We start from the raw sequence: 24,670 nt of genomic DNA on the forward strand, positions 1-24,670 counted from the left end.
TTTCGACGTATCCTTGTCCAATTCTTTCAAAGCACCTTTAGAGAACTCCGTCCAGGACTTCTTTATCGGTCTTTCTTCATCTGGCGCACCTGCCGCTACTGGGTCATTCGATATATGGGACATACTTGTTAACGGTCTTTCAAGAAATAAACTCGGGTTTAGTTCAAAAGAATAAAACTCTTCTTCCCGTAGGTCGAAGTCTGAATTGTATTTGGAGGGTAGAGATGATAACGGTGAAGAAAACGGTTCAATGTCTTCAGTTAAAATCTCTGGGGTTTCGTATGGGGTTTCTAACGGTTGGTTTCTAGGACCTTGCGTAGATCTTGTATCTCGGAAAGCTTCTCTCGGACTTCTGTCAAAAGAGAAACCGGGGTTTCTTAAATCGTTTGGGACAATTTGGGTAGTCTCTCTCCCTTGCGTAGAATTGCGCGTAGATCGAGAAGACTGACCAGCTCTCGGTACTTGAGCTGGGGTACTAGATGCTAAAGCCGTAAGACTATGTGTCTGTAAGACTTGTTTGCCAGCCGCTAGTGAAGTGCGAGTATTACATCGCTGTGAACTAATCTTTCTGAGAGAAGTTCTTTTGGTTTTTGTTGTTTTTGTAGTTCTCGCCGTAGGGCTAAAACTACCAGAATTTCACAATATTTCGTTTGATACTGAATGTAATCTTATTTCCACCGCCTGCGGTGGTCACCAGATAAAGGGCGAAGTATACCACTCAAGAGTCAACCTGATATCAGAGCTACGGGAGTAGCACCAACACCAAATCAACCCAAAAACTAGTAAATCTCCGTGTAAAGTCTATCAATAACTCTACACACCAGGAAAGATTGCAAGGGTGGACTGCTTGGCAAAGGTTACGCACAAGATCACAGTCTCAATATCGTATGAAGGTTTTTATGAAATCAATGTGTAACTGCAAGTGTAAAAACACCACAGCTACGGGATTCTAAGGTTTGTAGGGGCTCTGTTTATTGTCCAGTGGACTAAGTGGGACTATGAATTTCGTCTATGGTAAGACTAATTCGAATGATTGGAGACTATTGCCCTCGACGGACACGAACGCTAAGACCCTCGACGGATCACGAAACAGTAATCAAGACCTCGGCGGCCTACAGACGGATAGTTCTCTAGTTTTGACCTCGACGGTCTCGTATAGTTCAAATCAAATCTTATCGTTTCACTGCACAAAGACAGGGCAAATCTCTCTATTGGTGTCAAGAGCAGTTACTCACGGGCAACCCACTCAGGACTTTCCTATGCACGGGTAGTACTTTTTTATCTACGGATACATGAGCTGCTTTTATACTACTTCTACGCTAGCTTTGTAATCCTATCTCTACTTGTTCTATCTCTAAAAATAATGCACCGTAGCTACGAATCCATGCAGAGTCTTATTGCTAGGGACTGCTACATGTGCAGAATCTTGTCTACGGAGCTTTTCCGTATTCGAATCATATGTTTTGGACCAATCTGGACCGTTCTTCATTCTTGTTTCAGCATGTAGAATGGACCTACATAGGCGTACCATATGGTATTTCCTGCCTACGGACCTTATCCTGCATTTCGACGTTATCAAATCATATGGACTTTGTATGTCCAAGTAGTTCCAGCATATGGATCCAGAGTTCCGAATCGCCATAGCACATGAACAGTGTGGACTCCAAGATCCGTTGTTCATTCCTGCCTGGTTCCTGGGTACTCTATCTGTGATCTGGGATCTGTATCATGTCTTTTTGTCTTTTCCTCAGATCGGGACTTGATCTTCGGTCATATCAAATTTCTCCTAGTCTGTGTGGTCCAATGTCCGATTTCTTGTCAACTAAATCCCCCGTAGAAGTAGGTACTCCTAGTATGAAGGTCTTTTGACTTTGTTAAGTTCTGCTACAAACGGTTCTGTGAAGACTACAAGTCTTCTAATAGTACAATCCCTTGATATGCCAGTGCATAGTAGAATGTAGAGAGTAGAACTCGGTGAATTACCGCTTAAGTCCTCTGCTCATAGTGTTCTACAGGTTTCGAACAGTCATACAGTTTTCTGACACGATCTACGGCTCTCTCTAACTGGTCTAGCTGTGCCGACGGCACATCCTACTAGCGGCACTAGCTTTAACTAGCAATTCGGGCTCACTCTAGTTCTTAATACGATAAATATCGCTCCGTAGCACTGTTTTAAAGTGCAAAAAGAACCTTGTAGCATAGTCAACTAAGTCGCATTACCGACCTCTGTTGCTCATATCTATTACCTCCAACCCCCACTCCCCTCCATCCAGCTCTTCGCTCAAAACCGAGGAGATTCCTACCTCCCGAGTACTCTTCCATCTCGGAATGGTTCACTTCACTGGAGCATCGCACGTAGTGGAACCAACGGAATCATTATCAAGGCAAGATCATTCCCTGTATTACGAGGCCTTGCTTCAAACTAACTTGTACCCCTCGCTTGCAAAAAAAATTCAGGTAGCAAACACTGGCTCATCCGCCCAAACTCTTACGTTCTCCCTCCTGCTCAACACTGTCTCGAGCACGGGAACACTCCAGCTTCTAACGGGCGCATCTACGGCCAGTAACACCCCCGATATGCCTAGCGCTGTTGCTCCTAGGAATTCGACGATCACGACGGGGAAGACGTTTAGTTACCAAGCTCAGGCATTTAGTGTTGGGGTCATTACGTTGACTGCGCAGTGATTAGCTGGACTTGTGAAAAATATTCTTTCTTTTTTTGTGTAATATCACCCACCGAATCATACATTCAGGATGTGTACTAGGATCGGATGAGAGGTTATCTATAAATAGTCCCAACAGTTTACGGCCGCCCGAGTCGCAGCAGGAGTTTAGTGTTGGTGCTAGATGCAACTCACGGGAGAGGCGGTCTCGAACAGTGGGGTTCAACGGGATGTCAATCAGTACAAATTGGAATCCTTACAGCCCTACCCAGGCTCGTTCTCTACATTCGGGCCTCGGAAATTTGCAAGGAAGGTAAATAATATGAGCGAAAGTAACATAAAAATATTTAACTTGTTACAATTTGCTACAAACTTTAATGGGAACGGGCTCAGCATTGTGTTGACCGACGCGCTGGATAACCCATTGTTGAGGAACCTCCGGACTCCTGCCACATTCCACAATTGTTGGAGTGCTGACCCCACTTTGATAAATTTGTATATGTGAATATTTCTGAAGGTAGTCCCAATCATGGAAGTTACACTCACCAATTCTTCAGATCCACACAAGCTGAGCAAGCAAAATATAAGTAGATATACAAGCAGATATATTTTTGACAAACCTTGGGAGTTGACAGTTTGAATTCTAAGGTTCAATCATCAGTTTGAGCCAAATAGTCAACAAAAAATGAGTTTAATGCAGTACCTGAATTGGTTATTGTTATCCCTGCTAAGGATCAACCTGTGGCCAACTCCTGCACCTGTCAGTTCTGTGCCATTGGATACAACAGTAATTGGATTGCCAAGACCTGTAGAATTTAATAAGAGACGATTGCCTGTAAATGAAAAAAAAGAATTCACCATTGGCAGGTGCTATATCAAGGTATAATCCAGTTCTGGTGTTTTGGATAATATAAGTGTCGGGGGTATGTGGAATTGCTTCAATAAGCCACAAATGGTTGATAGGATTCTGTTGCTGGACTATTACTGAAGTGCCTAACCAATTCAAATTAGTTGGAACTCTGTATGGTTGTGGCTGACAGGCAAACCATTTGTAGAGCAATCTATACTCCGAGTCGTGGTTAGTATTGATCATGTTGTTCACATCAATGGGCAGCAAGGAACTCACTTCCATCAAGACCAACAACAGTGGATACACCTGCATTTTGAATGGAATCTACAATGGAGAAGTAAGAATTAAGATGCAGAATTTGTGAAAGTAGGAATAAGAAAATAGGTCTTACTAGTACAAAAACCGGGGATCAAGAACATTGTTGGCTGAGTTCTTGTTTGGATATAAACTGTAGAGTTTGTGGATGATTGTAGGACTCCTGTGGTCATCTTCTTGCAAAGATTAGGGATCATGAACATTGCTGTTGGCTGAGTGTTTATTTGAGCTCTGGGCTGTAGTTTGCGAAGTCCAGTGGCTGGCTAGACTTTATATTTTTTCCAAAGCTTGAGAAAAGAATACATGACAAACAAACCCGTGTCCCAGAGTTTCTACTATTCGTCAACTCCATTTGCACTAGTATCGATCTCACTCACTAGTTTTGGTGGTATAGGCCACAATCCGAGATAGCTGTCTAAGAATCAATTATCTCGGTACTTTTGCTATCGGGCCCGTGTAGCCAAGTACAGTGAGTTCAATTGACAGGGTGAATGAGCGCCGGAAGGGACGACCACACGGTAACCACTGAACGGTAACTAAACGACGAGGTACCACAAACTACCTTCGTCATTCATCGGCTACCCATTTCCGCGACAGCATTTGAGCTGTCTGTCAATGGTATCCCTTTTTTAACTTTCCGCTCAACTGCACTAACCTTAGTGAGCATTATACCTCCAAAAGTGAACGGTGTTCGGCGGATAATCAGCGTTTCAACGCCGATACAATCGCTTTTTTATTTATGGTGCTTTTCTTTTTCGTTGTCCCTGAATTAGTACCGTCTGGAACCAAGGGCCGTCGTATTGTAGGGTCAATAGTAAGGGTATTCGTTGCTCCGTGACGAAAGCTCAGGATAACACGCCAAATAACGAGTCGCGGCGCGTGCACTCCTTCAATCTGTCTGTCACCCAATACGGATTTTAGCCGACATCGACATCTGAATCAACGCTCTAAGATTAAGGGACACCAACGTGGTTCTGAGCCTCTCCGAGTCGAGGGTGTAGTGCGAATCACGGTCGCCCGGGGAGTATAAAAATGAAAAATGGCGTAGCATGAGCAGAGGAATCAACCACAAACACGGTAACTCACTCGACGGAAAGTAGGACGGCGGTGGTACAGCGGCAAGGAAATGACATACCCAAAACTGCAGAGATTGGAGCCGTGACTTGTACCATGATCGTCAACAGTGAGCGACCGATCGAAGTATGAGGTAAAACCGCAGGGAAGTCCTCTCACGTCCCAAGAAATACCAACGGTTTGATGGACCCAGGACCATAGTTCGAGAGACCCGTACAATCGAGACACGAAATTGAAGTCTTCCACTAATCTCCTCCTTCATCGTCATCAATGCCGAGTGAAGTTGGAGTGATACATCACTCCTACATCACTCCAACAACGGCCTAAGGCCAGATCCCCATTACCTCCTCTGAAATCCTCGACCGAGCGCCGGGCCAAGGCTTGGTAGGGTCTCAAAGTTCCTGTCGACGGTTTATGGCATCGAAAAAAGGCGGAAGGGAAGAAAGCACTGAAATGATTCTTATCCTCATACTTTGTATAACATCCGGTTTGCCGGTGCCACCCTTTTTCACGGAAAGCATGTTGAACTGAGATGGCATGCGAGTCTTTAGTCAACGGCCGTCGAGAGCAAGATGAATGAATAAAATTAGAAGATGAATGAATGCGGAAAGAACGCACCTGAAATGCAATTCAAGAACGACCAACAGCCCTGGATTCTGCTATCTGCCTTCAGTTCCACGTTTCCGATAATCCCATTTCAGGTGTAAGCCATGTCGCTGTCAGATTCCGTCCCTACCATGAATGCGCTGTTTCAACTGAGCTGGAATAGGGTCACGGGAGCTGAAGAAAAAAAAAATATATCAATGGCGAGAATGAATGTAGAACCCTTTCTGCTTCCCAAACTCTGCGTTGAGTTGTACGGCACAAAGTACATGATGGCGTATTGACGGGTAGAGCAATTGTTTTTAAAACGGCACATATGAGCGTTTTGGCCATTCTAATGTGAGAAGATGTATTGTGGGCGTCGGAACGAGAGCAAGTCGGACAGCCTTTCACACTTGTTTGACAGCGGCTGTGCCTCAATAATTGCGTCACCGAATTGACTATTACGTTGGTCCTAAGTACGAGCAGAATTTTGTAAGTCCATAAACACTGTACAACAGTATGTACTTAGTATAGATTCATCATACATATTACAAAGTATATGATGTTTTCTATGTTTTTGTTTTTCCTGTCAGTGGACTGTCATCCGAAGAAGGGAGGTCGGTGACTCGGTCGGTCAGAGAAGTCGACGATCAAGCACATGATATATCATACGTAAACAGCATGACCCAACCTTCTCTACGTCGACCCATCCTGTTTCTCAAAACATTCACATTCAACAGGCAACTACTCTAGAACATACCAACGTCCTCGAATCCGAACAAGTAGTCCGAATCTGTGAACAACATAGAGGATGGGATATCTGAAGAAGATGCAAGAAACGATCGCAAGAGTAAGAATCAACTCTTACTTCTCTGCTTTCGAGTCTCGAGTTTCTTTTTTTCTTACTCTTTTTTCAACAGTCATGATGAAAAACTATGGATGAGAGCTCCGTCTCTGCTTCACCTGTTCTAATTCTCCAAATGGCCGACATCCTTATCCTCGCCCTCTTCGCAGCCTCTATCCTACGGCGTACAAAATCAGTGGGTAAGGGTGGTGTCATCACATCTGTCGTTGTATTAAATGTCGCTGTCAGTTTCATTCAGGAATACAGTGCCGAGAAAACCATGGATTCCCTCCGATCCCTATCCTCACCCACCACAGTCGTCCCAACACGTTTCCTGGTACCGGGCGATATCGTTAACGTTCTGGTCAAGAGGGGTGATGTCGTACCGGCAGATCTCTGAGTAATGACGATTGTGAAGCTCTTATTAACCGGTGAAGCACAACCTGTGTCGAAGACGCCTCAACCTCTTGGACCAACAGATGGGACAAACGTAGCCTTCGTATCCACGAGGGCTGTGAAGGGAGAGCGAGTAATACAGCAAAGGTAAGCTTCCTGCGGTTCGAGGTTCGTCCCGTGTGGAACCTAACCTGCTACCCCCCAGTTCACGAAGTAGCCATCCTACGCCATCGCTCTCGCCATCTCCATCATTCCAAAATCCCTCTGCGCCTGCTTGACCACCATCGTGTCAGCGGGGATCCGACGAATGGTCGAAGAAAACGTCATCCTTCGGAAGCGCAACACCTTGCGCCTCGGAAGCCTTATGAGGTGTAACGGATATCTGTTCAGACCAACCGGTACACTGACACGAGTCAAAGCTACTTGGATGCCTTCCAACAGTTCTACGCGTGATAGAGAGTTCACCGTTGGATCTGGAACCAAAGCGTTGAACCCAGAGGACGAGAAGGCTCATGAGATCCGAGATGGGAAAAAGAAGGAGCTCGAGAAGCTCGAGTGAGATGAACCTAAAGGATTGGCGGGATATGTTATGATTGCTAGCATGTGTGCTATCGCTGCGTGAGTTATTCCTTCAAGCTTTTCCCCCTTCCTTTCCGTCGTTGCTGACGACTCAGCTCAACCAAGGCCGAAGGTGAAGGCAAAGAAAACCCTATTCTGGCGACCACAACGAAGTCGTCGACCAAGTCTTATCTCACCAATTTGGCGTCCGTAGGAAGACCTCATCCGCGGCAACAAGAACGGAAAACCGAATCTATCACACACATAAACGGAGCTGTCGCATACGAAGAAGTACCATTCCCTGAAGATCAATATAATTGATATGTACAATATCTTCAGACGTAGCGCAAACAAAATAAGACCCGACTACACATCCACGAATAAATATTGATATCGAATAGTATAAATCTAATAGTGAACCACGGAATGAATGAACTATGAACTGGGTTGGGTCATTTATACATTGAACATATCCTGAAGAAAATCCCGGCTCACCTTTGTGTTGAGCGACATTTGGTATTCTGTTTTGAGCGGCACCTGGATTTTGTAGATGCTTCCACAACGTTGAATAATCATAATATCAAATAAAGCCGGATTTTACGAGGATTTTCCTTTGGAATGAATATGCTCGATGTAATAAACAAATATCAAACTCGGAGAGGTGGGGAAACTTCTGTCCATCCTCTCTGAGATACTTCGAGTCACAGTTTCGGGCTCGAGAACATGTTCGGGCCGGGCGTTGTCACCACCACAAAAACGGCCGCCCCGAGCATGTTCAGGAGAACCGGAACCGTGACTCAAGTTTCTCAGAGGATGCACAGAGGTTGGCCCTCCTCTCTGAACTTGATACTCATTTAATAAATTGAACATACTTATACCAAGAAAAGAAAATCGAAATCGTGGCTTTCTTTGAGATAACGATTACCGAATACTGTGGAATTGTGGCGTGGTGGATTTCGGGCGGCCCATGGTTCCCTCTCAGAATAACTGGTCCTAGGACGCGAGTTGCGTTATAGACAATCCGACGAGAGCAAAAGCACGCACAGGAATAGCCATAATCCCAGATGACTGAGGTACAAATTTCTGGTTGTCCGGTCGGCTCTTGTGTACTGGTGAACAGGTAGTACTTTGTTGGGACTGAGTAGGATGTAAGGAAGGTCGGCGAGGGAACGGCGAGCTGAAACCGACCTTAAATGGTGACCGCTCGGCAGTCCACCCCAAAGACCTGTACGCCAACTTTCTCCCCGGATGACCCTTTTGAGTGAGGGAGTTGAGGAAAGAAAGGCAGTTTTCGAGGTCTCTTTTATACGACTGTAGATTGTGGCTGGTTGAATGTCTTGGACTGTCGTCCCAATGCATTACCTACGTATGTACTGAGATCCCTGTGCACAAACCACATCCATAGATACACATTACCTAGTGGCCATCTCAAACATGCTCATGCCACGACCAGAAGTGGAAATGACCATTGAAAATCGAGTCTGCAAGCCAAAGCTGGTCGTGGTTTGACTCAGGCCACAGCCACGAGGACAGAAAGGTAACGGTGCAAGGTCCATTGGGTCCAGAACAACCATGATAGTAGCAGGACAATGGGTAGCCGCGTCACACTGGTTGCATTGACCAGGCGCGCACAGTGGCATCTTGACTCTGGACTCGGGAGAGGTTTGTATTGATGTTCACCAAATTTTCCTTTGAGATCGTTGCAAGTTGCACTGCTACCCTCAATTTTCGAAAGCTTAGGTCACCAGCTTAGGTCTATAGACTGAAGGAGAGTGTATGATATAGTAGCATATATAACATTTGAGAGACGGGCAAAGCGATTGCCGCCCATCAATGCGTCATGGCACGCACCGAAGAGACCGTGTGAAAAGAGCGGCCGGCATCTGTCGAGTCCGTGTCGTTCCTTTGTAACTTCCATCATGCAACTTCCTCAACCGTCTGTTATCTCTCCAAACAAAACTGAGACTCAATGTTATAAATTAAATTACCACCGAAGATGTGGTATGGGGTTACAACAGGGTTCGTGTTTTGAAACGGTCTATCCTATTCCGTTTGTTCAGTTTATCTTCAGGAAACCTTGGGTCGATTATCTTAGCTACAACATGAAAGTGCGGGACGTGTACAACACTCCGTACATCCCAGCACCCATCACTTACTATAATCCTGAATTCAAATTCATGTTTTAGTCAAACCATGTCCGATTCTAACCTCCCTGGCCAATAGCGAGTATACCACAGCTTTCATCATCTCCTAGGTAAGCTCTTAATCTGTACCAGGAAGCCCCCGGCGATTGATCTCCACACACAGTTATACGTTTCTCATATCAGAGACTAAGTGCAGTTGTCAACAAAGGTTTACGTCGTCTCGGCAACGAAGATACAGTAAGTATGTAAGTGTATCCTTCCACACGACGGACTAGTACAACCCTGATTTAACTCGTTCATGAGTCCTTCTGGGGATTCTTCTTATTTGCGTGCGCTTCGTCCTGCTCTGGACAGGTTTGAATAGATTCAAACTGCATTTAGTATTCAGCGTCACGCTGGCATTGTTCGAGGACGGAATGGCGCTATTTATGAAGATCTCACGGGTACGTACGCTTCGACAGGAGGCCAATCCGTAATTCTTCGTGAAAAGACGGCCCTACTCTAACTGCATTGTATTGAAGTTTATTAAAGATCCTTGCGGTGCCTTTTACCTTTAGAAAACACAGAAGAGGGATAAATCGATAATAAGTCACATCGTTAAGCACAAAGTTCCTATTCCACCCCGTGTTTGAAGGTCGATGCCGCACTCACGAATCCCCTTCGATTCCGGGAGCGTCTGAATGGGCTTGTCTGGCTCCTTTTATCGGTCCGATTTTGGCATGGAAGCTTACTGAGGATACCTGTTAATAGCGGCCGCATCCAACAGCCGCCCATGGTTGCTCCTAGTGTATGCTACCCTCAAATGGTCGCCTGTAACGTTTGAGTATGCATGATCCCATCTAGCAAGTGTTCAAACGTTCACGTATACACGCATATGCCAGGACAGTGGGAATCGTCTAAGTACCACCATCCTCTACTATCTAGCACTGAATGGCAGTGAACCGACTAAAATTTACCTTCTACCCGATAATTTAAAACCGGATGTTAACCTTTTAAGCTTCAAGAGTAAGCCCTTCCCTTCGCGTCCTCCAAAACCATACTTGCGCACTTCTCTGCCACAGCTACCGTCACCGCCGCCAGATGTACACTAGGCACTCCTGGCATGACGCTCGCATCTGCAACCCTTAGTCCTTCGATCCCATACACCCTACACCTCGAATCCACGACACCTCCATCTCCCTCGGGAGCCATCCGGCAGGTCGAAGAGTAGTGGTATACAGACACACACTCCTTGTCAATAAACTCATCCAAATCTTCGTCCGTCGTGCTTCTGGGAGTGTGTAGATCGGTGATAGGATAACCTTGCTCCAACATCTGCGCTTTCAATTTGTACGACAAACGTATTCCCTTACGCAATAAATCTCGGTCTGCTTGGGAGGATAGGTAGTTTGGGTCGATCGAAACTGATGCGAAAGGGTTGGAAGACGTGAGTCGTATGGTTCCTTTCGATTCCGGACGGAGGGAGACGGAGTAGAGGGTTAAGCCTCCAAGTTTCGTTTTTGCTTTTTTCAGTATGGATTCATCCGCACTTGCAATCTTTGGAGATTTTAAGTCTAGTAAATACAAACACACGGAGATAGTAGGTGGTATTAAGCTTACTGGCAGAACCTCAAGATCCGGAAGATTCGCTGGGATCCTAGCGTCCATGTCAACCTTTGAGTAAGCGGAAACGCGGTTATCTTCGTCTAAGAGTCGGGTTTGGACAAACAAGATAGCATCCATCGTAGATGCGTTAATGAGCATCCCCAGACCAAAGAAGAAATAGAGGAAGAATTCCTTGATGATAAGCCAGATCTGAGTTCTTAGCTTAAGGATGCAATCATTCATTGGGACTTGAAACTGGACGGGTACGGCGAGGTGGTCTTGCTGCGAATAAGGCGACTTAGATTCGGAAAGGTCCAACAAAACCAACAAGCGTTACGCACTAAATGGGATCCTACACCAGGCAAGTTCTTCGTCACAGGAATTCCATGTTCCTCAAGGTGTTTCTCCGGCCCAATGCCACTGAAATATGCAACGAAAAAAGGGATTCAGTATACTGATCATGAGCAACTGTGAGAGTCGAAGGATCTTACCTGAGGAGTAGAACCTGGGGGGAAGTTATCGTCCCCGCTGCAAGTATCACCTCGTTTTTCGTGTGGATGAGTCGTGGCGATCCAGAACCATCGCTGGCCTGTATCCACACCCCTTCAGTACGTGGTTTCTCCTTTTCCGCCCCAATTTGAATGCGGTGCACCACGGTATTCAAACAGACGTGGAGATGCTTTGATCGCGTTTTTACGAGCTGTTGTGGGAGAAAGGTCGCTGACGTCGACGCTCTACTTCCATCCTTGTTGACGCAAAAGTGTAGCTTCGCGAATCCGTGAGCCGGTTCGTAAGGAGAGTTGAGATCCTCTATGTATGGCAGACCCAGTGATGACGTAGCTTTGATGAGACTAGAAAACGATCAGAGCGCGTTAAAAGGTTTAGTTCCTCAGATACACTGACTGTACAGTGTGATCCCACGAAATGGGAAAAGAGCGATGAGGCCATTCACCTGAAACGAGTCGCGTTCAACGACGCTGGGAATCAACATCGACAACGGGAAACTGACCTGCAACCTGATGGTAGTGTTTCCCCTCCAGATTCTTATCCAAATTCTTCTCGGATTTCAAAAGGTACTCTTCCATGTTTTCATAATTCCACTGCTCTCCACCACTAATCTGCGCCCACGAATTCCATTCCGCAGGCAACCCACGCGTGTATAACGTCGCGTTTATTTTCGACGTCCCTCCAAGCGAACCTCCCCCCAGGACTTGGATTTCTCGGTCTCCAATATGCGTTTGTGGAGCTGTGGTCCATACACGCGACTGGGACCCATCAGACGCGAAATGAGAGGATAACATCGGGACTTGCGACTGCCAGCTATCACCAGCATGACCACGTTCAATGAGGAGCACGGTTACGTCTGGCTTTCGAGAAAGACGGTTGGCAAGGACGCAACCAGCTGTGCCTCCGCCTGGCAGCACAAAAAAAACAGCTTGTCAGTTGTGTTCAGTAGCGAGTCATAATCATAGAAACTCGTACCGATGATGATGTAGTCGTACGCTTCGTACAAGTCATTTATGGCGACGTTTGGGAAAGGCATGGGGAGTTGGGAAGTGGGTCGTTTTTGTGTTTTTCATGTAGGTTTTCATGTAGGGTAGGCACAGCAACGGCATTGAACCGGTGCCAGCCATAAGTAGGGCCAAAAAATTCAAATCATGTAATTCAAACTCCGCCAGCTCGGTTCGACCGGGCATCCCGGCATATACAGTCTTTTTCTTTCCGCGTCGTCTCGCGTCTGTCTATTCTATTTGATCAAATCATCATCCAAATATTATCTCCAACTCGAAAGATACTCCTATCTCATGCTGAACGCATAACAACTCAGGGAAGGTGGTGGACAGTGAAGAAGTGGTCATTTTGTTGCGGACTGTCAGATAAGAGGGATTAAAAGGCTTTTTGCAACAGAACGAAAGGGAGAATTATGGTATCAAAGAAAGGCAATATAGAACATAATAGTTATAATCAGGTAAGATAACGATTATACATCATACACAAAAAAGAAACACTGAAATAATGGTATATGATCTAAGCTCAGTTATAACTCGGATCACTTTTTCAACACCTTCAACAACGCCTTAACACCCTCAATCCCAAATCCACCCTCCGTGGTAGGATAACAAACATACATCGGTACCCTTCCAGAATCAAACTTGGCCCTGAAATCGCCTCGTTTCAGTAATCCGGCGGTTCCAGCTACCTTCGAATACACCTTCGACAGTCCAGCAATTTTCCATCCCGAGAGGTTAGCTTTCGGATGTAGCGTGTCGGACGCTGTTATACCAAAGGTGACCTTGGGAGGTCGTAAAGGCGATGCTTTTTGAAGGAGCTCAAGCGAGGTGTGGATGAGGAGTTCAGACGTGCCTCGGGGTGCGGAAGGGAATGAGATGGCGTTTTTAATGAGGTAGTAGTGCGAGGTGAGAGCGGACTTGGACGACATATCGAGAGAGAAATCGGTGTTGAGGGAGGAGGAAGATGAGGAGAGACTATGGGAAGAGAATATGGGCGATTGGATGGGTGACTCAGAATCCGACGAAGAGGTAGATTGGGAAGAACCTCGTTCGGGAGATGTCTCAGAAGATGGCTTGTGGTGCCTTACTGCAGGAAGGAAGAATTTGCGTTTCTGTTTCGGCGATGCGGTTGTGACTGGGGCTGGGGCTGGTACGGATGATACCTCGGAGGCAGGGGGCTGGTACGGCCCGTGAATGGGAGTGAGGATCAAAATCCCGACGATGTGGCCCTCGTGGCGGGCGACCAAATATCGACGGTGCTGTTCGTCTATCCATGGAAGTCCAGTGGTCTGCAGGGTACATGGTAACTTGTAAGTGCTCTGATCCGAAACCCGTAGAAAAGAGAGAAACTTACGGAGGCCAACTGGAAACCTTTCAGACCTTTACTCCTTCGCCACTCAAACAAGCCATCTTCCACTTCCTGTCTATCACGTTGCGACCAGTTTTCGGTCGTTTCGTCAACAGAAACACCAGCTCTCTCTGCCCTCCGGAGATTCTTTTTCAAATCCTTGACTGCACCGACACCCTCCTTCCCCTTCGCGTTCGTCAAGTCCAGAATATGATCCGGATCGAGAAGTTCCTCGTGAATACACTCGACCGTAGACCATCCGAGACCACGTTCTTTGTTGTTGTTGGCCAAAACGGTCTCAAGAGCGAGATCGGTACAACACCACACGGGTTTCGCTTCTTGTTCATCGACTGCCCAGGACACAAAGGCCTTGGCGGTGGGACCGAGAAGAGAAGGATCGGAGACGAGAGGGTTACCCCATGCAAAGATGTAATTTTTGTGTTGCATGTACCCTTGGATGGGGAGGAAGGTAGAAGTGGGATTCTCGGCGAGGAAAGAGGCAGGCGCCTGCCATATTTTGTAGCGGGAGAACTCGAGCCAAGCGGTGGAAGAAGAGGAACCGTAGGTGGAGATCAGTTGGGCGATGGAGGATTTGTCGAAGGAGGAAGATGAAGGAGACGAAGGCTCGGCGCGATCACGCTCGTCCTCATCGTCGTCAAAGTTAAATACAGAGGACTCGTCGGAGTCTACGTAACTGGACTCTTGGTGTTCTTGGTGTTCTCGGGATTCCTGCACTTGGATCGACATTGTGTTGAGAGGGGGAGGCGAGTGTAGGTAGAGGAGGATTTGGGTTGGAAATGGAGTTGCAGAAGGTGGCTTTTTATAAGTAAGTTCGTGGTATACCGTGACCCAAGTACATTCTTACTCTCAAGCGCTCAGTTGTCTTGCATTTGTGTCCCCGATTTTTCGGAAACCAAGGTCGTCTTGCTTACCTCCGAGGCGGAAAAGCCGTACACGGATTCCTAGGATTTTGGGCGATTATAGGCCGGGGTGCCCGATCGAACCGATGATGTACTACGACCTGGCGGAGTTGGATTACATGTCTTTGAAAGGTTGTGTGTTGCCCAAAATTGAAGCAACCAGCAGCAAGTACGTTCGACGAACCCACATTGCTATGACTTTGACCAGTCTCTCGGAGGAGTAAACTCGAAGTTGTTGGTGTCGGCGGGGGGGAAAACACGTGACGTCCACATCTTATCTCATCAGTAATCAGTAATTTCCGGCTTTTGAAAGCCGCGGTCCACGGCGGGAGTGCGATCTTAATTTTCGGTTGATAGCCACTGCGAATTAGAGTGTGAAGAGACCACCTCTCTATATTCTGCTCTCAAGTTTCTCGAACTAATTAACGACATACCAACTTGTGGATCTTGTGCCAGCCAAAATGTCAAAAAAGCACCGAAAAAGCCTGCATTCCATCTCATCTTTCACCTTGAAGTGATTGGAGGCATGGAGGTTCAAGAAGAATGCAGATAAATTAGGTATTACTTTGTATTCTAAGTACATGTACATTTGGAGTATGCAGGTACACACATTTGTAATTTCGACAACAGAGAAAAATAGGGAATGTCTATCCCGGCGAGCCAGCGACGCAAGTGAGTGAGTGAATGGTAAATAGCGACAGCCTTCTCCACAGTTCCAGAAACACAACTCCAACAACCCCCCCTCCCCTCTCCTAATTCTCTTCGACATCCCTTACTTCCACAGATGTATCCCCATCATTCGACTTCTTCCCATCACCCGACTTCCTCTCCTCCATCTCTCTCTTCTCCTGCACCGGTGCATGTTCTACCGAATGCCGGCGCGAGTCGGACTCTCCAGCAGCGGCGCCACTTTTATCACTCCACGTCTCGTTCGAAGTCTCCCCCGGACTCTTACTACCATCACTACGAGCTTGAGCGTGATGTGGTGGTGCATTATGCAAATGCCTCCTTTTCCACCAAGGTAAATGGTGATGGTTTTTATGTTGGTTAAAGCATGGTTTAGCTCCAACAGGTCCGACGCCTCTCAAAAAGATAATAGCCAGCGAACATGAGAAAATTCCAAACCCAAAGTTGACCCATTGAGCAGCATGATAGGATGTTAACCGAGAGGATTGAGGGATGTCGTCGGGTGAGACGCCTAACCCGAGAGCTTGCTTTGCGAGAACGCGGTTGTAGGCGATCGTGGATATGGCTGTTCCAAGAGCGGCTCCGAGCTAAACCGAAGAAGAAGAAGAGTAAATGAATATTGATGCAAATGAAATGAGAATTAATCGCGGGTTCCCTTACCTGAGTCATGCCTTGGAAAACAGCTCCAGCTACACTCTGTTCGTGTGGAAGGGATACTTTGGCAACGAATATCGTTCCCGAAGGGAACACGAAGTCGGCACCTACAACGGCGAGAATTGCAGATGGGAAACCAAAGGCCCAGTATATGGCTTTAGGATCGATTAGGGCGAAAAGAAGCGCGGCGCCACTCGTAATTAGGCATCCAGCAGCTAAAAGAGGCGGGACATCAGCATTACCCTTGAGTTTGGGCGAGGGAACGTGCACGTACTCATGAGAACAACAAGAGGAACACGTCCGACGACACTCGCGACGAGAACATTGCAAGCGATACCAGTGATGAACATGGGTATCAACCGAACCATAGTGAGAACGGGAGAAAGGCCTAGGAAGTTTTGGTAGTAAAGCTAAGTGACATAAAGAGCGTTTCTTCAGTGGAGCTACCCCCTCTCTGGTGCGAGTACCACGTACCAAAATCCAGAAAGACCATCCAAGGAAGGATGCGTATGCGAAGAATGCGATTACCATGACCACGGCGACGCGACCGTTGGATCTCGTCCAAAGCGACACTCGCATCAGTGGCGGAGGTGTCGGAATCCAAGAGTAAGGTGAAACTCTTTTTCCATCATAAACTTGCTCGAGGAAATGTTGCCAAAATGCGTATGTAACCGTGAGTGCAACACCGACGATGAGGAGTGCAATGATATCTTTAAGAGTAGATGTCAAAATATTTTGAACAACTCAGAGAGGATAGGACAGGACGTACAAGGGTTAGCCCAAGTATTTGGTGCTTCTTCGCCTTGTCCAAGGACAAAGATCACCAATACTAGCCCGGAGATTGAAAGGAAACCACCAATCCAATCAGTTCGTTTATCCTTCTCTTCAGAAGGCATGTCCTTGTCTATGAAGAATAGCCCGAGGAGTAACGCAAGGAATGTAAGTCCCTGCTCAAATATTGAGACACGTGGTTCAGTAGCGACCTCGGAAAAGATGGCTCACCGTGGAAAAATAGAAATTGGAACGCCAAGTAGCCCTACAAAAGTCCGTCAATGACATTGCGTGTGGGGTACGGTATCGTTGCTTACTTGGTGAGTTGTGTCATAGCGCCGCCTAACGCCATTCCGAAAGCTCCGCCGATGGGAGATCCTCCGGCGAAGGTAGCGAAAGCCAAGGAACGAGCCTTGGACGGAGGAAATACTCCTGCCATAATCCCGAGCTACAGAATGATAGGTTTATCAGTCTTGACTAAGTCTTGGGGAAACTTCAATGACTTACAGAAGCTGGGATGGTGGCTGAAGCCCCACAACCCTGCAAACCACGCAGAATACTGAGCGTGAGTGGGTCTAAATATAGTGTGAGTGAAATGAAAGTCAACAGCGGGAAGAAATCGTACCGTTGGCGAAACTGCACCCCAATGTGAAGGCGATCAGCCATAAGTTACCCAGAATGAATGCCTTCTTCCTCCCGTACAGATCAGCAAGACGGCCAATCAATAACAACAGACAGCCCTTATTGTGAAATTGAACGATTAGATCCAGTCAACGCGGCAAGTTATAAGCAACCTACCGAGCTCAAAGGATAAGCAGCTACTATCCATACAAGTTGAACTTGGGAAACATTGAGTTCGCGTTGAATGGTCGGAAGAGCGATTGAAGGCCCAGTCATATTCGCGGTCTTTGAAAGAGAGGTGAGTACAGGACCATCGCTGATGAAGGAGTAGTATACATACATTGACCATGTTCGATAGGGTACACGCGGAAACAATCATGATAGAGGCGAGGAGTGACTTGGACTTGGTTCGATCATCCTGTACGACCGAAATCACACTGTTTCGGGGAGAATGCTCGTGATCTCGATATGCGACGGTATGGAAAATTGAGGTTCTGTCGCGGTCCAACATGGTTGTTTTTGCTTCGCTGGACAGGAAAACGGGACGTTGTGTTGATTGTCCGAATTCATGGTGGATGTTTAAAAAGAACCCAAAATTACGCGTGTTTGAGGGGTGTGACCACAGACCTGACCAATCGTAGTGCGGGCAGTATGCGGCTATCATTTTTTTGCTCGCCGATCTTGTCACGGACCCCCACCAACGGCCAAAATCCTAGGAGCCTCGTTCCTCTCCATGAAAGCATTCATATAACAATCACAACTTACATCTATCTGTCTCAAATCGGACTTTCTCGCGTTTCAAAGCCTGTTTTCATTTACCTCACGAGAGGTACAGCTTATTGACACTGGATACCTACAAAATCACACCACAAACATAAGGAGACATGAGGGCCGTATACGTATACTCTTATTTCATTTCGCCTTGTTGCTATGTGAGTAATGGGTCTTTTCCAGTCATCTTTCTAAAGCCCTTTTCAGCTCGTGGAACCTTGGCAAAAAAAACAACCAGCGGGGCCCGGACTTTTCTTTACGCCGTTGACGATGACCGTTATGGAAGCTTCAATGCGGCCAATAGCTCATCTTCAAACTTCTAGCACTTCCAGAGAGGTACCGACAACAAACGCTCTTAATTCTCGAAAGCCGACCACGATGCTACCTAGGACCTATTACTTTGACATCGCCTGTACAGAAGCCTCATTCCAGAATGAAGCGATTCATGGCTCCACCCACATCTCCAGCAATACTAGCAATAAGCGCGGATCAAGTCCTCGAATAACGCAACACACTTCCGCAAGCCTCGAGCTGACGTTGATTTGTTACTGATGCTGGCACCACAAGGAGGTTTCGGTGCCTTGGCTTGAGCCTTGGGAGACTGTGGAGTGGTGTATCGCGTAAGGATGCGTGCGTGCGAGATTCATGCTGACTCGTGTTTATTGACTCGTACATATCATACTTCACCAGTCCACAAGCCCAAACACCACGACACAAGAAATTCACAAAGTACTACAAATCACCAAGCAACCTACTTACAATGGAAACGAAAGTGCCACCCTTACCAGGCTCCCCGAAAGCTCTCCAAGTGTCTTCCAACGCCAACAGTCTCGACTCACCGAGAAACCATGGCCAGTCCACATACTAAATTGCATGTACACCTGCCAAGAACGTGAACTCGGACGTAAATTTGCGTGCAGATTACGAGCAATACAGCAACCCTACTCATCTATGACTCTTCCAATAACGGCTCCAAAGGATTGGACCCAATCACCGCTCATCCCAGCTTTCGGCTATACGGTATACTTAGAACTTGTCGGGCAGTGCTGCTAAGTATAATGTGACCATGCGACAATCGGGGGTATTCTCCGGGCCACTTCCGCTAAGCTCAAATTTAGGTTTCGAGTTCAATTAACTGTGAAACGTTTTGTATCGGCCGGGAGGTTAGGAGCGAGGATCGGAGGCTCTGTTTCTATTCTCCTCGCCATCATTCTACGCTCGGTGCATATCACGAAGTCGGCGTTATGTCTAACTCGTCGTTTTGATGAAGGGAGGGATCTTCGGCAGCTGGGCGCTGTGTATCAGGTTCTATCAGGTTCTAGCGTTGCTGTGTTACATTCCCTCGTCCGAGACTGTACTGACCTATCTTCCGACTCGTTTTTAGGTACAGTGCACACCTAGGTCGTCGGCCGCACCATTTTAGAGCTACGAGCTAGCGAACCTACCGAATCTACTCTGTAGGACTTGGGTAGTGGTAACCCAGAGTTCATATTGGAGATCGTGAAACGGGGTCCCTGTTGTCCCCAGAACTGTTCAGGGGCGGTTCAAGCGAACTAGAGATGGCCCATTTGAGACCTCGAACGCCTCAGGGAAGTTGGTTATAAAAACCACAGCCTGTTTGGCAAAGTTCGCTCCAACAAACTACATCTCCTCGGATTCGTTCGCGGTACGGTCCTTGAGGCAAAAAAAAAGATGGTCGGGTTCAACACACGTCTGGTTCTTCCTGTTGTTCTTTCCAGCGCTGCCCTTGTGCGAGCTGTGGGCCCGGTTACTTCCTTGGTTTTGGCCAACTCCGTTGTGAACCCGGATGGCTACCAGAGAAAGGGTGTTACCCTCAACGGGAGCTTCATCGGCCCCACTATCACTGGGAAGAAGGTGCGCAGCACCTTTAGCTGCTTAGTATCTGTTTCTCATTCCTTTTCGTTTTCATATTCTCTAGGATGACCAATTCAAAATCAACGTCATCAATCTGTTGAATGATCCTGAACTTGAACGTACTACCACCATCGTAAGCGTTTTTTTGGGATACTCCTCCAGTAAATTCCTCGGAAAACTCATAACGGCGGCGTTTGTAGCACTGGCACGGTTTGACTCAGGACTTCACCAACTGGGCAGATGGCACTGCTTCTGTTACGCAATGCCCCATCTCGCCCAACGCCAGCTTTGAGTACGACTTCAAGGCGCACCATGCTGGAACGTTCTGGTACCATTCTCACCTTTGTGAGTTTCCGAGTTATCATCTGAGCCATTTGACTTGATGTTAACATGCCTCTCTGACAGCCACCCAGTACTGTGACGGTCTCCGTGGTGCTTTCATCGTATACGACGATAACGATCCTAACAAGCACCTCTACGATGTCGATGACGGTAGGTTTATCATTTCACGTCGTGTCATATCGGAATTCGTTGTGGATAAGTTCTCATGATCGTTTCCTACATCAGAATCTACCATCATCTCGCTCAACGATTGGTACCACACGATCGCGAAGACGATCTCAGCCACCACAAGTTTCGGTATACCTGACTCTGGGCTTGTCAACGGTCAGGGTAGGGCCTACCGTGGCGTTGTCACCAAAAATACCAAGTTGGCCGTTATAACCGTTCAAAAAGGAAAGCGGTGAGTTTACCCACCATCTGTTGACTGTGACTTGATTGACTGAACCCAACAATGACACTGACAGATATCGATTCCGTGTCATTAATATGGCTTGTGATTCGATGTACAAGTTCTTCATTGACCAACATGATCTGGATATCATCGAAGTCGATGGAACTTCCCACAACAAGCTGACTGTCGATAACGCAAGGATATACGCCGGCCAGCGCTACTCTTTCGTCCTCAACGCGAACAAACCCGTTGGCAACTACTGGATCCGCTCTAAGCCCAACGCGGGTTTAGAACAGAGCTTCATCAACGGCATGAACTCCGCGATACTCCGTTACGAAGGTGCACCCGATGAGGAACCGGCTGAACAAAACGAGGATGACATTATCCTTAGAAACCCCCTGAAGGAACAGAAGCTCACGGTAAGCATCTATCTATAATCCCTTGATTTGATTGCGGATCATTTACCTGGGGCTTTTCGCCTTTCTAGCCCTTGGAGCAAATTCCAGTCCCAGGTGAACCTCGTCCTGGAGGAGTTGACTACGCTCTCCATGTCCAATGGGGATTCAACGAATCCGTTCCTAACTTCCTTGCCAATGGTATAGAGTTGAGCTCCCCCCCTTCCCCTGTCCTGCTCCAAATCCTCTCCGGTGTTACCAACCCTGCAGATCTCCTCCCCAGTGGAACAGTCTACGCTCTGCCCATGAATGCTTCCATCGAGATCTCATTTTCTGGAGGTATCCTTGCCATTGAACACCCTATACACTTGCACGGACACTCTTTTGATGTCGTACGGGTTGCCGGAAGTAAGGAGTACAACTACGTTAACCCTCCTCGTCGGGATGTCGTCAACACGGGTTCGGAAAGCGACAATGTAACGATTCGTTTCAGGACGGATAACCCCGGCCCTTGGTTTGTGCACTGCCATATTGATTGGCATCTGCAAACTGGTATGGGTATCATTCTCGCGGAAGGCATTAATCAGACAAGGACCGACATCCACCCACCTGGTTCGTACTGAGTTTCTCTCCCCTTTCAAAGTTGATGAATCGTATCGCTTACTATTTGTTTTTTCGCTTGTTAACAGCTGCATGGGGCGAACTTTGTGATAAATATAACGCTCTTCCTTCTGATGTCAAGCCTGGCAGCGAGGATTAAAAAAAAGAAGTCGTTTCGAAGTTCAAACGCTTTACCACTCGCCTATTTACTACTCGCCTATTTCCGCACCTTCCCTTCGCAAACAAAAATAATTTATCTTCTTCAAAAACTAACCTCGCACTGTAAGGAAGGGTGGTATTTATAGATTTTTCTCTTTCTTTTATTCTTCATCATTTATATATTAATATGTAGCTAAGAGCTTCTCCGGGTTGTCACTCTTTAGAACCTCGTACCTCATACATTCGTGTTCTCCTAGCGCTTGCATCATAGTCGTACTGTATACCATCCAACTGCCATTCAATGCAATATTAGTCAATTTAGATTTCATAAAGGTTGTGTCCGATAGCTTTTTGAGTGTTAGTGGATTTTACTTGAGACTACAAAGTAAAGGCCTTACCTTCAATAAACGAAGGCGATATTTAAGCTGAGGCCTTGTCTTCTACACCTCATTATATCTTAGCCATTGAGCAAAGTAACATCGCCCGCCTAGCTCAATCGGATAGAGCGTCAGACTCTTAGGGGGGGCATCTGAAGGCTGCGAGTTCGACCCTCGCGGTGGGCTATTATACCTGACTAGTTATTCCTTTTTTGATGTAAGCGCTGAGGGGCAGTTTTCGGCCGTGGGTACAAGTGTCCGAGGTGTCCGTTGTGCACATTTTTATCTCTGTTTTACCGCAGCTCTTCCGAGTCCGCCTTTCTTGATCCTTCTCGCTCCAACGTCTACCTTCAACGGAAAAACCTCTAAGATATATCGACACTCATCCCAAGAAGATCAAAAAGCCTCGTCGTTCTGACCTGCGGCCCAGTAGGCTAGAATGATCGTCCATATTTTATTACTTGGGGTATAGCCCTAATACGTTGGTTCTACGCTTGTGAATTCCTCTCGTGGGTATGCGGTGAGTGACACGCAACTCGCCCCCCCTTTGGCTTATATTATTTACTTACACGGCCGCGCAGCGCAAAGGAAGGAGGTTATAAACCTTTCGAAACGACATAGAATATTTCCTGCAACTCCCGAATCTTGTTCTCGCCTCCTAGGTTCGACGGCGCTATACCTAGGTTTCCTGCTTCCTACTTTCACTGCAACTCATCTTTTCCCTTAACGGTCACCGAAGTACACCCCCATTCCCGGAATCGACAATAATAACAATGGGATACGTCAGTCAAGCCCAATTCGAAGAAGACCAACGTCGTCCGATGCCAGCGCCGGTCGAAGGCGTCTCGTTGGAGGGTGAAGTTGTCATCGTCACAGGTGCCAATACTGGTATCGGATACGAAGCTGCGAAACATTTCGCTATTCGAGGACCTAAGAAGTTGATTATGATGGCTAGGAATGAGGCGAGGGGAAGGCCTGCGGTTGAAAGTGAGTTGGGTTTTTCTTTCTCGTCGACGACTGACGTGAACTCGTTGAAAACAGAGCTGAAACAAGAAACCGGATTCCAAAACGTTGAATTGTGGTTGATGGATTTTTCATCTTTCGAATCCGTCAAAGCGACCAAAGAAAAAATCGACCAACTCGAGCGGTTGGATATTCTTGTAGAGAACGCTGCGCTTACTTTAGAGGATTATACTGTTACTAAGGATGGATGGGAGAATATGTGAGTACCTTATAGTTCCGAGAATTTTGCTTTCGTGTTTTTTTCCCTTGCTCTCGTTCTCTTTTTCTCTGTCAAGTTCACTAATAAGAAACCTCTTCATTTCAATTCTACAGTCTCCAAGTCAATCACCTCAGCTTTGGTCTCCATGCAATGTACCACATCCCCAAGATGCTCGAGACGGCGAAAAAGTACGGTGCCAACCCTCGAATTGTCCTTGTCTCGAGCGACACCCACTACTGGACGAGGGTCCCCGCCGAAGCCATCGAAGCACCGAATTCTTTGGAATTTTTGAACAGTAAAGAGTATTCTACTCGGGAGGGTATCATGGGAGGTCAGAGATATATGGAATCAAAAAGTAAGCTTTTTAGGCACACACCTCTAACTTTCCTTTCGAATGCTAACTTATCCTCTTCTACTTAATAGTCCTCGCAACAATGCTTATCCGCCGCTTCCAAGCCCACCTTCCCCCCAACTCCCCAACCGTCACCTGCTGCGCCGTCAACCCTGGATTCTGCTTGAGTGAGCTCCGTCGGGGTGTCACAGGAGAAGCCGCAGAGGAGTATCGTAAAATGGAAGAAGAGCTCGCGTTTACGGCTGAAGAAGGGTCTAGGCAACTTTTGTATGCTGCGATCGGACAAAGGGATAGAGAAGAGGAAGTTAGAGGCGGATATGTGTCGTTTATGAAAGTGACGGAGTGCAGTGACTTTATTCTTGGTGAGGAGGGGCAAAAGTTGGAGAATAAGTTGTGGACTGAGACGATGGATGTGCTGGGTAAGGTTGACGAGAGGACCAAGGACATTGTGAAGCAGTACCTTTCGTGAAGGATAGATTGAATTTTTTTACATTTTTTACTTGCAGCCTTGTACTATCCGTCGTGTATATGTCCTCCTGTGAGGCAGGAAGGATGCTAGCATAGTCTCAAGCTTATTGAGCGATGATGAGAAGGTTGACGTCGACGTTGGAACTCGGCTCGTAAAATCACTTCGCTTCGGAGTCATAGATTAGATTAGATT

The 24,670-nt window shown here is 46.9% G+C and overlaps 8 protein-coding genes and 1 non-coding gene across 9 annotated transcripts; 5 read left to right on the plus strand and 4 right to left on the minus strand.

The window, feature by feature from the left end:
* Positions 1 to 2,943: 2,943 nt before the first annotated feature.
* On the minus strand, positions 2,944 to 4,064 carry E1B28_008156 (uncharacterized protein). Its single transcript, XM_043152942.1, has 8 exons — positions 3,905 to 4,064; positions 3,790 to 3,837; positions 3,710 to 3,724; positions 3,522 to 3,656; positions 3,367 to 3,469; positions 3,284 to 3,306; positions 3,210 to 3,231; positions 2,944 to 3,145 (listed from the first exon to the last, which is right to left on the minus strand). Exons 1-8 carry the CDS (start codon positions 4,029 to 4,031, stop codon positions 3,019 to 3,021), a joined length of 600 nt encoding a protein of 199 aa, XP_043008225.1. The 5' UTR covers positions 4,032 to 4,064; the 3' UTR covers positions 2,944 to 3,018.
* A 2,358-nt stretch (positions 4,065 to 6,422) lies between these two features.
* Positions 6,423 to 6,731, plus strand: E1B28_008157 (uncharacterized protein; the record flags this gene model as incomplete). The annotated part of the gene is made up of 1 exon (XM_043152943.1): positions 6,423 to 6,731. The coding sequence occupies one exon, from the start codon at positions 6,423 to 6,425 to the stop codon at positions 6,729 to 6,731; it is 309 nt and encodes a 102-aa protein (XP_043008226.1).
* Positions 6,732 to 7,034: 303 nt separating this feature from the next.
* E1B28_008158 (uncharacterized protein) lies at positions 7,035 to 7,286 on the plus strand (the record flags this gene model as incomplete). The annotated part of the gene is made up of 1 exon (XM_043152944.1): positions 7,035 to 7,286. One exon carries the CDS (start codon positions 7,035 to 7,037, stop codon positions 7,284 to 7,286), a length of 252 nt encoding a protein of 83 aa, XP_043008227.1.
* A 2,984-nt stretch (positions 7,287 to 10,270) lies between these two features.
* On the minus strand, positions 10,271 to 12,656 carry E1B28_008159 (uncharacterized protein). The gene is made up of 7 exons (XM_043152945.1): positions 12,496 to 12,656; positions 12,023 to 12,427; positions 11,911 to 11,965; positions 11,505 to 11,864; positions 11,355 to 11,433; positions 11,029 to 11,295; positions 10,271 to 10,965 (listed from the first exon to the last, which is right to left on the minus strand). Exons 1-7 carry the CDS (start codon positions 12,554 to 12,556, stop codon positions 10,429 to 10,431), a joined length of 1,764 nt encoding a protein of 587 aa, XP_043008228.1. The 5' UTR covers positions 12,557 to 12,656; the 3' UTR covers positions 10,271 to 10,428.
* Positions 12,657 to 13,063: 407 nt separating this feature from the next.
* On the minus strand, positions 13,064 to 14,619 carry E1B28_008160 (uncharacterized protein; the record flags this gene model as incomplete). The annotated part of the gene is made up of 2 exons (XM_043152946.1): positions 13,064 to 13,813; positions 13,879 to 14,619. 2 exons carry the CDS (start codon positions 14,617 to 14,619, stop codon positions 13,064 to 13,066), a joined length of 1,491 nt encoding a protein of 496 aa, XP_043008229.1.
* A 925-nt stretch (positions 14,620 to 15,544) lies between these two features.
* On the minus strand, positions 15,545 to 18,036 carry E1B28_008161 (uncharacterized protein; the record flags this gene model as incomplete). Its single annotated transcript, XM_043152947.1, has 11 exons — positions 15,545 to 16,066; positions 16,140 to 16,348; positions 16,408 to 16,543; positions 16,608 to 16,843; positions 16,903 to 17,080; positions 17,136 to 17,169; positions 17,222 to 17,352; positions 17,412 to 17,479; positions 17,530 to 17,644; positions 17,703 to 17,810; positions 17,866 to 18,036. The coding sequence occupies 11 exons, from the start codon at positions 18,034 to 18,036 to the stop codon at positions 15,545 to 15,547; spliced, it is 1,908 nt and encodes a 635-aa protein (XP_043008230.1).
* Positions 18,037 to 18,187: 151 nt separating this feature from the next.
* E1B28_008162 (uncharacterized protein) lies at positions 18,188 to 22,390 on the plus strand. The gene is made up of 10 exons (XM_043152948.1): positions 18,188 to 18,457; positions 18,504 to 18,632; positions 18,686 to 20,171; positions 20,236 to 20,304; positions 20,372 to 20,516; positions 20,577 to 20,663; positions 20,739 to 20,913; positions 20,978 to 21,323; positions 21,392 to 21,911; positions 21,989 to 22,390. Exons 3-10 carry the CDS (start codon positions 19,989 to 19,991, stop codon positions 22,057 to 22,059), a joined length of 1,596 nt encoding a protein of 531 aa, XP_043008231.1. The 5' UTR covers positions 18,188 to 18,457; positions 18,504 to 18,632; positions 18,686 to 19,988; the 3' UTR covers positions 22,060 to 22,390.
* A 149-nt stretch (positions 22,391 to 22,539) lies between these two features.
* E1B28_008163 lies at positions 22,540 to 22,621 on the plus strand. Its single transcript has one exon. It is a non-coding gene; the product is annotated as a tRNA-Lys (tRNA).
* Positions 22,622 to 22,708: 87 nt separating this feature from the next.
* E1B28_008164 (uncharacterized protein) lies at positions 22,709 to 24,608 on the plus strand. Its single transcript, XM_043152949.1, has 5 exons — positions 22,709 to 22,944; positions 23,017 to 23,422; positions 23,477 to 23,657; positions 23,771 to 24,012; positions 24,081 to 24,608. The coding sequence occupies exons 2-5, from the start codon at positions 23,209 to 23,211 to the stop codon at positions 24,476 to 24,478; spliced, it is 1,035 nt and encodes a 344-aa protein (XP_043008232.1). The 5' UTR covers positions 22,709 to 22,944; positions 23,017 to 23,208; the 3' UTR covers positions 24,479 to 24,608.
* The last annotated feature ends 62 nt before the right edge of the window (positions 24,609 to 24,670 follow it).

Source organism: Marasmius oreades, chromosome 5, assembly GCF_018924745.1.
Source record: "Marasmius oreades isolate 03SP1 chromosome 5, whole genome shotgun sequence".
NCBI classification, from domain to species: Eukaryota; Fungi; Basidiomycota; class Agaricomycetes; order Agaricales; family Marasmiaceae; genus Marasmius; species Marasmius oreades.